Raw genomic sequence first — 15,973 nt, forward strand, 5'->3', positions numbered from 1 at the left:
TTCCCAAATTCCAAAAAGTTACAAGTGTATGTAGGCCTACCTGATGATATGCGGCTGCTGTGTTAAACAACAAATGGCTTTTTCTCGAATTCAATGATGATCAGATGCTTCAGTTGTAACTGGTTCTGTTGTTCTACATTTTTACAGTTGATAGACAACTTCAGCACTGTTCCAAACTTAGACTATCCTCTTTTTTAACAATAGCCTGTAAAAAATCTAAACGTGTCCGGTGTTGCTCTGTTGTGGTATTAAAATACATTCTGCTTGTCTACAGTCATGTGAAATTATGTAGAATTGCATGAAATGCATTCATAAAAGGCTCGTTTTTTGCAGACTGCAAATAAGATGATAGATTCATGGAGTGCCTTTATTAAAATTGATATCTTTTCACCCCTACCATTGTCCGCAGTAGTGTGCGAATCCACAACTTTCTGGCTACTTTGCCATGTAATGCTTACGAAATGAATAACAATTTCTAAAATTGCATATCTAAGGCTCTGGTCTGTCTTAGGAGTGAGGGTAAACAGTAGGCATGTTCTCCGCTCTCCACTTTATGTTTCAATTATTATTTTGGGTATAGGGGAGGGTCTATCTTAATGCTACGTCATGCCAGACAAATTTCTGCCTGCTTCAACAGCATGAAAACATGAAAGGACCCAGGGAATCGATAGAACATCGCTCAGAGATGCACAAAAATAACCTAACATTCAAAATTGGTGAATCTTTACTTTAAGACATCTGATCAATGTTTCCCCTTCCTTAACCTCTACCGTGTGCGTCCCCAACAACCAGATATTCCAGTTTTCAGGGGAAATGTAAAGAGCCTATGGATGTTTTGGACGTTAACAAGGCGACACTCCATCTTAACTCCTCCTCCACAATTACTGGATTGGTTGAACAGCGTGGAAGAGGACCTCCCCTGACAGTTTTTTTTCTTCTCGTCAAGACCAGTATGTAGGTGATCTAGTTTCAGGCGTTTCTTTTACTCCTGCTACGTTAGCTTACCCCTTCCTCAACATAAATCTCCGGACTATGCATGGTCCCAGTTGGTTGGAATTATGCAACTTTGTAATCAGTAGCTCTATCTATCTATCCCCCTCCAACCCTTCATGCCTATCTAGGAGTAAACCGATTCTAAAGAGGGAGAATCAAACTTATTTCAGTGTTTATTAGTAAGAGAGTTTATTTAGTAGAAATCACTTTAGCATCATCAGTGGGTCAGATGGTGAGAGTCACAACAACATGGCTGAAAGTAACACAGTAACAGAGTACAGAAATGTATGCACTCACTACTGTAAGTCGCTCTGGATAAGAGTGTCTGCTAAATGACTAAAATGTAAATGTAATATTCAATGGTCCATCCATTCAGTCCTGTTTTAGATATTATGAAGCTGATATTATGAGACCGTATCAATGTTTTTACACTTGTTCATGACACCAGGGAATATTCCACACCTGAGAGGCACTTCACTGTTTTATCCATTCATCTCTCATAAAGGCTGAATAGGGAGAAATTACTGTGTAGCACAGCACTGAGACCATACAAGACATGATTCATCCTGTCCCAATTGTCAAGAGCAATTGTATTTCCATTAACAATACACACATGAAACTTAAAAGGGGAAAAAGGTCAGAAATCGCCAGATGAGGGGCATGATTCAATTAATGACATCAGACAAACAGATATTGTGAGTCATTATAAATCAGTCTGAATAAATATAAAATTACACAGTTGGAGAGAGAGTAGACTACACCCCTACGGTATATCTCTAGTCTAATGTGTTCTGGTCCTTAATATATTAGAAAAAGACAGAGGTGGTCAGAGAAAGAGAGGTAGATGTTGAAAACAGTATTTCTCTCCATCCATCATTCCATCTCTACTCCCATCGTTTCCTCCTACAGTGCGTGCCCCCCCTCCTCACACTACTAGTTGGATGGTGGTGGCTGCTGTTGAGCTACAGAAAATGTAGAAGTTACCCCTTAGTGCAGGTCTTGGACCAGATTTGTTGTTGTAACCCCTAGTGGTTAAGGTTAGGATTGTGATATGAAGCACTGATCCTAGACCAGCGCTAGGGCGGTAACCTCTGCCTCACCCCAGGTTCTACCTCACAGTTTGGCTTTGCCTGGCTGCAGCTGCAGACTCTGGAGCTTCATGGCCATTCCCATGTTCCCTGTGATCTTCAGCTTGCCCTGGAAGAACGCCTGAGGATCAGAAGAGAGAGTCAGTCATTAGAACCAGAACAGAGAGAGAGGGAGACACTTGCCCTGACAGTAAATCTCTGTAAGACAAAAATAATGGTGTTCCAAAAAAGGTCCAGTTGTCAGGACCACAAATACAAATTCCATTTAGACACCGTTGCCCTCGAGCACAGAAAAAACTATACAGTGCATTCAGAAAGTATTCAGACTCCTTAACATTTTACATTTACATTTTAGTCATTTAGCAGACGCTCTTATCCAGAGCGACTTACAAATTGGTGCATTCACCTATAATATCCAGTGGAACAACCACTTTACAATAGTGCATCTTTTTTCACATTTTGTAAAGTTACATCCTTATCCTAAAATGGATCAAATAGTTTTTTCCCCCTCATCAATACACACACAATACCCCATAATGACAAAGCAAAAACAGGTTGAGACATTCTTGCAAATGTATAAAAAAAAAAATGAAAAAAAAATGAAATATGACATTTACATAAGGATTCAGACCCTTTACTCAGTAATTTGTTGAAGCACCAGTGTGCGATTGCATCGTCTGTGGACCTGTTGGGGCGGTATGGAAACTGAAGTGGGTCTAGGGTGGCGGGTAAGGTCGGGGTGATATGATCCTTGACTAGTCTCTCAAAGCACTTCATGATGACAGAAGTGAGTGCTACGGGGCGGTAGTCATTTAGTTCAGTTATCTTTGCCTTCTTGGGTCGTGGAAAAATGGTAGCCATCTTGAAGCATGTGGGGACAACAGACTGGGATAGGGAGCAGTTGTATATGTGCATAAACACACCAGCCAGCTGGTCTGCACATACTCTTAGGACATGGCTAGGGATGTCGTCTGGGCCAGCAGCCTTGCGAGGGTTAACAGGAGGGGGGGGGGGGGGGGGGGGGGGGGCGCGCAGTCCTTGTTAGCGGACTGCGACGGTGGCACTGTATTATCCTCAAAGCAGGCAAAGAAGGTGTTTAGTTTGTCTGGAAGTGTGACGCTCGGTGTCCGTGACGTGGCTGGTTATCTTTTTGTAGTCTGTGATTTCCTGTAGACCCTGCCAAATGTATCAGAAATACAGCGTAGACATTGTTAATGTTGCAAATGACTATTGTAGCTGGAAACAGCAGATTTTTAGTGGAATATCTACATAGGCGTACAGAGGCCCAATATCAGCAACCATCACTCCTGTGTTCCAATGGCACATTGTGTTAGGTAATCCAAGTTTATCATTTTAAAAGGCTAATTGATCATTAGAAAACCCTTTTGAAATTATGTTAGCACAGCTGAAAACTGTTGTTCTGATTTAAGAAGCAATAAAACTGGCCTTCTTTAGACTAGTTGAGTATCTGGAGCATCAGCATTTGTGGGTTCGATTACAGGCTCAAAATGGCCAGAAACAAAGGACTTTCTTTTGAAACTCGTCAGTCTATTCTTGTTCTGAGAAACTGAAGATCTCGTACAACGCTGTGTACTACTCCCTTCACAGAACAGCGCAAACTGGCTCTAACCAGAATAGAAACAGGAGTGAGAGGACCCGGTGCTCAACTAGTCTAAAGAAGGGCAGTTTTATTGCTTATTTAATCAGAACTACAGTTTTCAGCTATGTCGGCCTTCCGCATCGGACCATGTCGGCCTTCTGCATCGGACCATGTCGGCCTTCCGCATCTGCGGTGGAAGGTGACTGAGCTACAGCGGTATTTGTCAGATCATGAGAGATCCTATCCGAACGGTTTGGCTTACAAACTAATATGAACACAATGGAAAGATGACTCTCACAAACCCGATGGTGTTCACCCACAAGTGTCACGGGACTCGTCTGATGGTAACCCATACAAATTAATGGAAATATGGAGGTAGTTTTGTGGCAACAAAAATAAGCGGTTAAATGTGTCCAAAAAAACAAAAATATTTCCTGAGCTTTCTTATATCTCCTACATATAGGACAGACACTTCAAAACATTATGATTTCTTTTAATAGTGTCGTTTTTGCCATTTATGAATGCGGTATTCAATGCATTTCTATGGGAACTTCAATACTTAAAAAATAAATATATATACAGTACCAGTCAACATTTTAGACACACTTACTCATTCAAGGGTTTTTCATTATTTTTACTATTTTCTACATTGTAGAATAATAGTGAAGACATCAAAACTATGAAATAACACATATGGAATCATGTAGTTAAATGAATCAAAATATATTTGAGATTCTTCAAAGTACACGCTTGGCATTCTCTCAACCAGCTTCATGAGGTAGTCACCTGGAATGCTTTTCCAACAGTCTTGAAGGAGTACCCACATATGCTGAGCACTTGTTGGCTGCTTTTCCTTCACTCTGCAGTCCAACTCATCCCAAACCATCTCAATTGGGTTGAGGTCGGGTGATTGTGGAGGCCAGGTCATCTGATGCAGCACCATCACTCTCCTTCTTAGTCAAATAGCCCTTACACAGGCTAGAGGTGTGTTTTTGGGTCATTGTCCTGCTGAAAAACAAATGATAGTCCCTCTAAGCGCAAACCAGACAGGGTGGCGTATCGCTGCAGAATGCTGTGGTAGCCATGCTGATTAAGTGTGCCTTGAATTCTAAATAAATCAGTGTCACCAGCAAAGCACCCCCACACCATCACACCTCCTCCATGCCTCACAGTGGGAACCACACATGCGGAGATCATCCGTTCACCTACTCTGCGTCTCACAAAGACACGGCGGTTGGAACTACTATCAAATTTGGACTTATCAGACCCAAAGACAGATTTTCATCGATCTAATGTTCATTGCTCGTGTTTCTTGGCCCAAGCATGTCTCTTATTATTGGTGTCCTTTAATAGTGGTTTCTTTGCAGCAATTCAACCATGAAGGCCTGATTCACGCAGTCTCTGAAAAGTTGATTTTGAGATGTGTCTGTTACTTGAACTCTGTGAAGCATTTATTCGGGCTGCAATCTAAGGTAAAGTTAAGTCTAATGAACAATTCCTCTGCAGCACAGGTAACTCTGGGTCTTCCTTTCCTGTGGCGGTCCTCATGAGAGTCAGTTTCACCACAGAGCTTGACGCTTTTTGCAACTGCACTTGAAGAAACTTTCAAAGTTATTGAAATTTTCCAGATTGACTGACCTTTATGTCTATAAGTAATGAGGGACTGTCGTTTCTCTTTGCTTATTTGAGCTGTTCTTGCGATAATATGGACTTGGTCTATTACCAAATAGGGCCATCTTCTGTATACCACCTCTACCTTCTCACAACACAACTGACTGGCTTAAACACATTAAGGAAAGAAATTCCACAAATTAACAAGGCACACCTGTTCATTGAAATGCATTCCAGGTGACTACCTCATGAAGCTGGTTGAGAGAATGCCAAGAGTGTGCAACGCTGTCGTCAAGGCAAAGGGTGGCTACATTGAAGAATCTCAATTATAAAATATATTTTGGTTTGTTTAACACTTTTGGTTACTACAAGATTCCTATTGCATTATTGCTTAGTTTTTATGTCTTCACTATTATTCTACAATGTAGAAAATAGTAAAAAAGAAAGAAAAACTCTGGAATGAGTAGGTGTGTCCAAACGTTTGACTGGGACTGTATATGTTATACCTAAAGGGGACCTAATATTCTAAATCAATTAGCTAAATGATCCAGGGTATGAACATTTAAAATAATTCATTATGTTAGCTTAGTAGAACTCCCCCAACGACTTACACAGAAAAAATATATACAGTTGAAGTCAGAAGTTTACATACACCTTAGCCAAATACAATAAACTCAGTTTTACACAATTCCTGACATTTAATCCTAGTAAAAATTCCCTGTCTTAGGTCAGTTAGGATCACCACTTTATTTTAAGAATGTGAAATGTCAGAATAATAGTAGAGAGAATCATTTATTTCAGCTTGTATTTCTTTCATCACATTCTCAGTGGGTCAGAAGTTTAAATACACTCAATTAGTATTTGGTAGCATTGCCTTTAAATTGTTTAACTTGGGTCAAATGTTTTGGGTAGCCTTCCACAAGCTTCCCACAATAAGTTGGGTGAATTTTGGCCCATTCCTCCTGACAGAGCTGGTGTAACTGAGTCAGGTTTGTACGCCTCCTTGCTCGCACACGCTTTTTCAGTTCTGCCCACAAATTGTCTATGTGTTTGAGGTCAGGGCTTTGTGATGGCCACTCCAATACCTTGACTTTGTTGTCCTTAAGCGAATTTGCCACAACTTTGGAAGTACGCTTGTAGTCATTGTCCATTTGGAAGACCCATTTGCGACCAAGCTTTAACTTCCTGACTGATGTCTTGAGATGTTGCTTCAATATATCCGCATAATTTTCCTTCCTCATGATGCCATCTATTTTGTGAAGTGCACCAGTACCTCCTGCAGCAAAGCACCCCAACAACATGATGCTGCCACCCCCATGCTTCACATTTGGGATGGTGTTCTTCGACTTGCAAGCGTAACCGATGTGAAATGGCTGGTTAGTTAGCGGTGGTGCGCGCTAATAGCGTTTCAATCGGGTGACGTCACTCGCTCTGAGACCTGAAGTAGTTCTTCACAAACACGAAATTTGTGGAGTAGTTGAAAAACAAGTTTTAATGACTCCAACCTAAGTGTATGTAAACTTTCAACTGTATCTTGCACACACAATTCATCTCTCCAAACTATTCTTTGTCAAAGTGCAGCCCCTTCGTCAAAGTGCAGCCCCTCCATTTTGTGGAAAGTAAATCCCCCTGCAGTCAACAAAGCAGGGAAATATTATTCTTGAGCTGGTTGGAAAACAACACGAATGGAAATGATTCCTGACCTGCTCTTCACTCCAGTAGTGTGTGCTCCTGCCTGGTTTAAAGAGTTAAAGTGGAGAGATTCATGTCAGAGTGGAAAGTGGGCCAGCAGGAGGAGGAGCAGGAAGAGGAGGCTCTACAGACCAGAGGGGCTTATAGGAGGGCTGGGGACTGTCATGTGTGGCAGGCGGCAGTGGCACAGTGACTCTGTCCCCTGCATTCCGCTTGTAGGACAGAAATTATGACTGAGTCTTTAAATTTGTATGAAAAGAAACTTAAGCGAGTACAGAACTCAACGGACACATGGTAACAAAAACCTTGGAGGTGTCCTTAGTTCCAAAGACACCTATCCTCTGTTATAAAAGAGGCTTTGTATAAACCGAGCGTAGAAGAAATAGACTCATGGTCAAAACAACCTTCTGGAAAAGAATAATACAGAATATTACTTCTAGTTATTAGGTCAACAAGTATTACATCATTGTACAATGAAGGTCACTATGAACTGACCATACATACAGCGCAAGGCAACACAAAATAAGAGCTGAGTTTGTATACTACAACATGGTAAAAGAAATTCCACTCAATAACACATACCTACACACCGAGCAAATTAAAAGTAAAATAACACGGACATTAACCAGACGTTGACCCCATTATTTTTTTATTACAGAAGATGTTCCAACTACCGAAACAATAAGGGTAATAGGCTCTTAAGTTGAGCACTTGTCAGGAGGCTAATGCCCTGTCTGTTCCTCTGGGAACCCAGTAGAACAGAGGGTGTTCTTTTGTGTCTTTGTATGCGGATGACTCAACACTATTCATGTCAGCTACTACACTTAAAGAGTTGCAGTTAGTTTCAGAGTGGACTGCAAGGAGTAAGTTAGTCCTAAATATTTCTAAAACTAAAGGTATTGTATTTGGGACAAACATTCACTAAACCATAAACCTGAACTAAATCTTCAAATAAATAATGTGGAAATTGAGCAAGTTGAGATGACTAAACTGCTTGGAGTAACCCTGGATTGTAAACTGTCATGGTCAAAACATATTGATTTAACAGTAGCTAAGGTGTGGAGAAGTGTGTCCATAATAAAGCGATGCTCTGCCTTCTTAACAACACTATCAACAAGGCAGGTCCTACAGGCCTTAGTTTTGTCGCACCTGGACTACCGTTCAGTCATGTGGTCAGGTGCCACAAAAAGGAATAAGGAAAATTGCAATTGGCTCAGAACAGGGCAGCGTGGCAGGCCCTTGGATGTACACAGAGAGCTAATATTAATAATATGCATGTCAATCTCTCCTGGCTGAAAGTGGAGGAGAGATTGACTTCATCACTGCTTGTATTTATGAGAGGTATTGACATGTTGAATGCACCGAGCTGTCTGTTTGAACTACTGGCGCACAGCTCGGACACCCATGCATACCCCACAAGAGGTCTCTTCACAGTCCCCAACTCGATGACAGACTATGGGAGTTCTATGCACAGTACTACATAGAGCCATGACTACATGGAACTCTATTCCACATCAAATAATCGATGCAATCAGTAGAATTAGATTTTTTAAAAACAGATAAAAGTACACCTTATGGAACAGCGGGGACTGTGAAGCAACACAAACATAGGCACAGACATATACAGACAAATACACACACGATAACATACGCACACATGGATTTTGTACTGTAGATATGTGGTAGTGGTGGAGTAGGGGCCTGAGGGCACACAGTGTGTTGTGAAATCTGTGAACGTAATGATTTAAAAATTGTATAAACTGCCTTAATTTTGCTGGACCCCAGGAAGAGTAGCTGCTGCCTTGGCAGGAACTAATGGGGATCCATAATAAATACCTTTGCGTTTCCCCCCCAGGTCCCTTTAATGGACGGACAAACAGGTGTGCATGGGGGCCAAGGAAGAAGGAAGCCACTTCTAAAGGAGCCATGAAGACTTAACCTGTTCCCAGATCTGTTTGTGCTGTCTGGCCAAGTCCTATATATGGTGGTTGTCATGACAAACAGCACAAGCAGGTCTGGGACCAGGATAATAAAGATCTGCTGGGCTCCATAGCAAGAGTCTAGGCTGTGTCGATGAAGTCAGTCAATCAGTGAAGCTTGTTACCTAGCATACCTTATTTCACAATTAACCATTGACTGACCTATGGTGGACTCCGAGTACACGAGAGAAAAAAAGCTACATTTCAGCACAATCATCCTAAATTGTCATAAGAAATGACGTGGTGTTTTTGGTCTAACAGTAGCCTAACATTATCTATGCTAATATATTTGGTTTGCTGTGTAGAATACTAATTAATCATTAAGTGATCTTATGAGACACCGCACCATTCTGAGAAGTGGCAGAGCGTCCCTCCGCTGCTCACCGGCAGCACTACACCCTTGTTTATAATGGTTGGATGACTTCGGGAGTTTCACGTTACCACAGCTCTACAAACTAAAATGGTGCATTCAGTTGACAACAAATGTTGTTTTTTTTACACCATCGCAGCAGAGCAAGTTTCGTGGCTGACCCAAAATCATTTGGGCTAAAGCCCCAAAAGTCAGGTCCTGGTGACGTCCATGTGTAAGGTTATAACCATGAGACTGACTGAAATACAGAGTATTAACTCCCTCAAATCAAGGCCAATACTTACTGTCTGTGGGTTCATTTTCCCCGTCATCAAGGCCAGCAGGTCTGCATCTGACATGGAAATGGTGCAGTCTGATTTCTTTGCTAGAAGGGGGTCGAAGGATAGGAAGGGTAGATGAAGGAAGAGAGAATTACAGCAAGAGAGAGAAAAAACACTTGTTTATTGATCATAAAATACTGTCAATTGAAAACCACAAAAATCATGATACAGCCTGTGAAAATACAACTAGATATTTTTCCCTCCACACGTTTCTTTGTGAATTCAGCTAATTTACATTCTCACTCTCAATGTGGACCAAACCGCTAATTCTGACCTGTCGTTGTGGATGCAGCCCTTGCTGTTCTTACCTGTGTCATTGTGAATGCAACCCTTGCCATTCTTCACGTCCACTATCCAGGTCGCTTCCTGACCATCCGGACCATCCTTCACCTTAAAGGAAAACACCCCTCCAATCTTCTTCACAAATGACTCCCCATCCTACAGAGAAATACAAGGTAGTACAAGGTAGTCATAACAATTAGGATAATAAGTACTGTGTTCATCAATAACAAAAGCTGTTTCTATTGTCATGTCCAAAGACGAAGAAAGGACATAAAATATTTTTCTTATTCACCTAAACAAAACATTTCACATCCAGTTAAACAATCTTGTTTATCCATGTGCTTTATAAAATCAATAAAATAACAAAGCATTCACTGAAACCACACTGAAAACACAAGACATGCTACTCTTACATTAACGATCAATTAGGCTACTGGACAACTATTTTCTGAACATGTCTAACAAGGAATTGCTTTTTATTTCCTGTAATATTGTATTATTCTGTGGATAATCAGATACATAGCAGTGGAATAACATAATACCAAAACACAGAGAGAGATCCTAATGGGAACCAGAGAGCACCGCTCCACTGCTGCCAGACAGACTTACACAAGGATGGAAAATCTAAAAGTAGGACAACAGAGGAAAACCTCCTTGAGTGGAGATGATGTCACACATCCAGAGTCAAAAGAGTTGCAGACTAGTTTAGTTACATTTAATTCTGTCTATATACAGTATCAGTCAAAAGTTGACACACCTACTCATTCAAGGGTTTTTCTTTATTTTTACTATTTTCTACATTGTAGAATAATAGTAAAGACATCAAAACTATGAAATAACACATATGGAATCATGTAGTAATCAAAAAAAGTGTTAAATAAATCTAAATATATTTGATATTCATCAAAGTAGCCACCATTTACTTGATGACAGCTTTGCACACTCTCGGTATTCTCTCAACCAGCTTCATGAGGTAGTCACCTGGAATGCATTTAAATTAACAGGTGTGCCTTGTTAGAAGTTAATATGTGGAATTTCTTTCCTTCTTAATGCGTTTGAGCCAATCAGTAGTGTTGTGACAAGGTATGGGTGGTACACAGAAGATAGCCCTATTTGGTAATAGACCAAGTCCATATTATGGCAAGAACAGCTCAAATAAGCAAACAAAAACAACAGTCCATCATTACTTTAAGACATGAAGGTCAGTCAATCTGGAAAATTTCAATAACTTTAAAAGTTTCTTCAAGTGCATTTGCAAAAACCAGCAAGCACTAAGAATGAAACTGGCTCTCATGAGGACCGCCACAGGAAAGGAAGACCCAGAGTTACGTCTGCTGCAGAGGAATTGTTCATTAGAGTTACCAGCCTCAGAAACTGCCAGCCAAATAAATGCTTCACACATCTCAACATCAACTGTTCAGAGGAGACTGTGTGAATCAGGCCTTCATGGTTGAATTGCTGCAAAGAAACTACTACTAAAGGACACCAATAATAAGAAGAGACTGGCTTAGGCCAAGAAACACGAGCAATGGACATTAGACCGGTGAAAATCAGTCCTTTGGTCTGATGAGTCGAAATGTGAGATTTTTGGATCCAACACCCGTGTCTTTGTGAGACGCAGAGTAGGTGAACGGATGATCTCCACATGTGTGGTTCCCACTGTGAAGCATGAAGGAGGTGGTGTGATGGTGTGGGGGTGCTGGTGACACTGTCTGTGATTTATTTAGAATTCAAGGCAATCTTAACCAGCATGGCTACCACAGCATTCTGCAGTGATACACCATCCGATCTGGTTTGCGCTTAGCGGGACTATCATTTGTCTTTCAACAGGACAATGACCCAAAACGCACCTCCAGGCTGTGTAAGGGCTATTTGACCAAGAAGGAGGGTGATGGAGTGCTGCATCAGATGACTTGGCCTCCACAATCACCTGACCTCAACCCAATGAGATGGTTTGGGATAAGTTGGACCGCCGAGTGAAAGAAAAGCAGCCAACAAGTGCTCAGCATATGTGGGAACTCCTTCAAGACTGTTGGAAAAGCATTCCAGATGACTACCTCATGAAGCTGGTTGAGAGAATGCAAAGCTGTTATCAAGGCAAAGGGGTGGCTACTTTGAAGAATCTCAAATATAAAATATATTTGGATTTGTTTAACACTTTTTTGGTTACTACATGATTCCATGTGTATAAGTAGGTGTGTCCAAACCTTTATCTGGTACTCTATGTATAATAGACATCTAGTTGTGTATTTTGGACCTAACAGACTGCTGTTCACTGCTGGCTAGGCTGAGTTAAGGTGAGAGAGAGAGAGTGACAAAGAGAGAGAGAAAGAGAAGAAAGAAAAAGAGAGAAAAGTGAAAGAGTGACAGAGGGAAAGAGAGTTCTGTCATCATCCAGCTTGTGATGTTTATAGTAGTGAGGTCAGAAGCAGAGCAGCTGCAAATGAACACACAACTTTAGAGTGCAGAACCATTTATCTGATTAATTCAAACAGCATAACAACTTATATCATGAGCTAGGTTTCCATCCAATTGGTGACAGATTGAGAGTATTCTAAAATCTGCAAAAAAACAATGTGCATTTTCCCACCAGAGATTTGTTTCCATCAAATTGACTTGTTGCAGATGAGACTGTGCTTGATGATGTAGTGCACATAAAAATACCTTTTGTGGGTAAACTCCCATGTACCGATTAAAAAAAGACTAGTTAAATGGGTTTCCATCACATTTTCAACTCTATGTTGCGTTTTATAGCAAGTGTGCCCACTCCGGTATTGGCATGTGCGTTCTAGCCAAGAGCGCTGTTGGCTAGAGCGCAAGTATAACATCCATGATGAGATTATTATGGACAAAAGAGCAATATTATTTTGTCATATGGCAGCCAAGCGTCGAAGATCATGTCACCAGAATAAGACCCTCGATATTTATTGGAAAGGAGTATCAAGCCCATCGCTTTGCACTTTATTTAAACATTGAGTCACCATTGAGACCAGGGTCTCTTTCTGCTGCAATCTGGTAAATGGTGTCACCATAATCAAGAACTGGCAGGAATGCTGACTGTACAATCTGCTTCCTGCTATTTATGGAGAGTAAAGATCCATTTCTAAAAAAGAAGGCCCCTTTAAATCTTATCTTGTTAACTAGCTCATCCATATGTTTTTAAACATTACCTTTGTCAATCTAAATGCCCAGATATTTGTAGGTGGGAACCTGATCAATGGGAGAACCATCCAATGAATAAATATGTAGTCCATCTGAAACAATTTAGCGATAGAAAATAAAAGTGAACTATACCTGACAACTATGAGTGGTTTAGGTTAATTTCTCATATTTTGTGGGCTCTGCCTGTCTAACAGCAGAAGGGCGCATTTGCCGTGGTACTGTTAGCTGATAATGTTTTCCTTCGCAATCTTCCGAAATCTCTGATGAAACAAGCTAAATGATGTTTGCTTAACTAGCTACATGTCAAACGGATAGGTACCTTCACATATCTGAAATTACATGATTATTGATGTTTACTGGTCATGAAAAGCATGTATATTGAACAAAAACATAAAAGCAACATGCAACAACTTCAAATATTTTACTAAGTTACGGTTCATAGAAGGAAATCATTCAATTGAAATAAATTAATTTGGCCCTAATCTTTGGATTTCACATGACTGGGATGGGGCGCAGCACTACTCCTTCTCAGACGATTCCTCAGGTGAAGAAGATGGATGTGGAGGTCCTGGGCTAAAGTGGTTACACGTGGTCTGCGGTTGTGAGGCCGGTTGGATGTACTGCCAAATTCTCTAAAATGACTTGAAAATGACATGTAGCTGGTCTACTTGCCCCCCAGCAGCCAAATTGAACGTATTGTGATGTTTTATTGAAAACAACCTATATAATTAACCCTCATTCTTTGGCTGTACTGTGGAGGAAATGGTTAGAGGTCACAATATGCACATTTTCTGTGAAAAGGATCAAAAAAGAGGTCTAAGCATTTTGATGTGAAAACAGGATGTGGGTTTGTAGCATAAACTGCAATACATGACACCTGAAACAGATAACACACAGTAATGAATGAAGATACCTCCTCCAACTTCTTGTTGATCTCCTGGAAGACTGCATGGGCCTTGAACCCCTCCAGGCTGCGCTCTACATTGGTGTTAACTGACTGGATCCTCTGAGAGCTGAGAGACACACACAGAGAAACCCCACACAATTGACAGCATAACAGGAGGCATGCCATATATAGCCTGTGAGGCACAACTATAACAAAACAATTAGGATTATTCAGCAGGAGAAATGAGAAATAGCATGATAGTCTTAAACACGACGCTAGGCAACAGACTAATAGGATGGGGGTAGATCACACAGGCTTACTAAGAGTCCTCATAAGGCTCTTGCCTCAGTCACAACATGATGGTGTTGTCTTTCAACTAGTCTAATTATCAGTGAGCGCAGTTCAAATGCAGAGAGCAGAAAGCATGTTTGGTGTAAATTGTAGAAAAGGGTTGGCTCTAATTTGATTACATAATTAGACTTATCTGAAGCTTTAGACATTAATTTGATGAACGTAATGCCAGTGTGTTAAAATGAATAACCTGCAAGCAAATGGATGAATAAAGATGTATTATATTCCTATTGAATCCATGTCAGTTTGGCAGGAGTTTCTCGGTCGGTGTCATTTTCCGGTAAGTATTGCACAAGTCAGGTGTTAGCACAGCAGTAAGTTAGCTGCTAACAGTTATGTCATTGTTTTGAATAAGCTGGCGATCAAGCTAACTTTACATCCTTGCATTTCACAAGGGTGACCAAACCCAGATGAATAATTCGAGGTAACGAGTGGTAATTAAAGGGCTGTGATAATTTTACTAACCCCAAGTATCTCACCTTACAACCTGCGATTCGCGCATTTTGTTATGTGAAACAACCATTGTTCAGAGGCCGAAACAGCTGGTGTGCAACTCTGAGTGCTGTTGTGAACATAGAGATAGATAGAGGACTCATTTTTGTGTCTGTGAAATCGTTGCCTCAATGGCGCTGGCAATCTCCATTTTATTTGGCTTTCTTCTTCACGATTAGCTGATCCCTGCTGATGACCCGGTTGGACATGACCCCACCAGGAGGGGTCAGCCAATGAAGTTGGAAGTCTCATCCGGTTAACTACATTAAAACGGCGGAAGCCCTCAATAGCGCTGCCCGTGCTAAAACGCCTTTTGGCCACTAGCGGCCTCTACCATTCTCTATGGTTGTGAAACCACTATATAGCTACCCGAAATTCCTTCTTTATGCTACTCCGCAAGACCCTACATGACGAGAGCAGAGAGGGTGATGATTTGATCTCTAGTGCAGCACTCTACAGTTCCTTGGAGGCAAAGATTTTTTTATCTACAAAAATTGGGCTATTCAAATCACACATGTTCAATATTATTCTGGCGTAAAGCCCTAATTTAACCAATGATAAGCCTTACTATGTTTAAGATAGATGCATTATTTATTTCACTATTGTGATGTGTCTGATGAACTAATGTATATTGTATCTGAATGTGTGCTTATTACAAAAGGCACCGATTTTTTTTAAATGTAACCTTTATTTGATCAGGGAGTCACATTGAGATTAAAACTCGATTTCACAAGAGAGCCCTGTACACAATAACAATTTTTTTTAAAGAATATTAAAACAACATACACGTGCATAAAACAATAATTCAGCACAATAAACAAAAATAAACATTTAATAAAAGCAACCACATTCATCTACATAGAGGTCCTCAATCAATAATTTTAACTGCCTGAGTGGCACCAGCACATCTAACTGCAGTGAACTCTGCAGATTGTTCCACAAATTAGGGGCAAAAAACTAAACGCAGATTTTCCAAAATCTCTAGTGTTATCCATTCTTGTGAACGGGTTTGGTAACTTATGACTCTTATCTTAATTAGTCATGTTACATATAGAGGGAGTTTCTGTAAGATTGCTTTGTAAATAAATAAAAGAGAATGCACCTCACCAAAAACACTCACAAACTTTTACAGATGCACAATCGAGAG

General features: G+C 40.6%; 1 protein-coding gene across 1 annotated transcript; it reads right to left on the reverse strand.

The window, feature by feature from the left end:
• Positions 1 to 1,843: 1,843 nt before the first annotated feature.
• Positions 1,844 to 15,082, reverse strand: scp2b (sterol carrier protein 2b). The gene is made up of 5 exons (XM_014123322.3): positions 14,814 to 15,082; positions 14,011 to 14,110; positions 9,962 to 10,091; positions 9,618 to 9,697; positions 1,844 to 2,202 (listed from the first exon to the last, which is right to left on the reverse strand). Exons 1-5 carry the CDS (start codon positions 14,855 to 14,857, stop codon positions 2,107 to 2,109), a joined length of 450 nt encoding a protein of 149 aa, XP_013978797.1. The 5' UTR covers positions 14,858 to 15,082; the 3' UTR covers positions 1,844 to 2,106.
• Between the last annotated feature and the right edge of the window lie 891 nt (positions 15,083 to 15,973).

The sequence above is a fragment of the Salmo salar genome, chromosome 10 (genome assembly GCF_965601325.2).
Source record: "Salmo salar chromosome 10, fSalSal1, whole genome shotgun sequence".
Lineage (NCBI taxonomy): Eukaryota > Metazoa > Chordata > Actinopteri > Salmoniformes > Salmonidae > Salmo > Salmo salar.

Bases quoted from the DNA above. Each gene is read 5' to 3' on its own strand.
- scp2b (XM_014123322.3), bottom strand. From the start codon at position 14,857: ATGGTTGTTTCACATAACAAAATGCGCGAATCGCAGGTTGTAAG. The intron at 10,092-14,010 runs GTATCTTCATTC...ATTTCTCTGTAG, and splicing joins TCAACAAGAAGTTGGAGGAG to GATGGGGAGTCATTTGTGAA. The intron at 9,698-9,961 runs GTAAGAACAGCA...ACCCCCTTCTAG, and splicing joins TTGCATTCACAATGACACAG to CAAAGAAATCAGACTGCACC.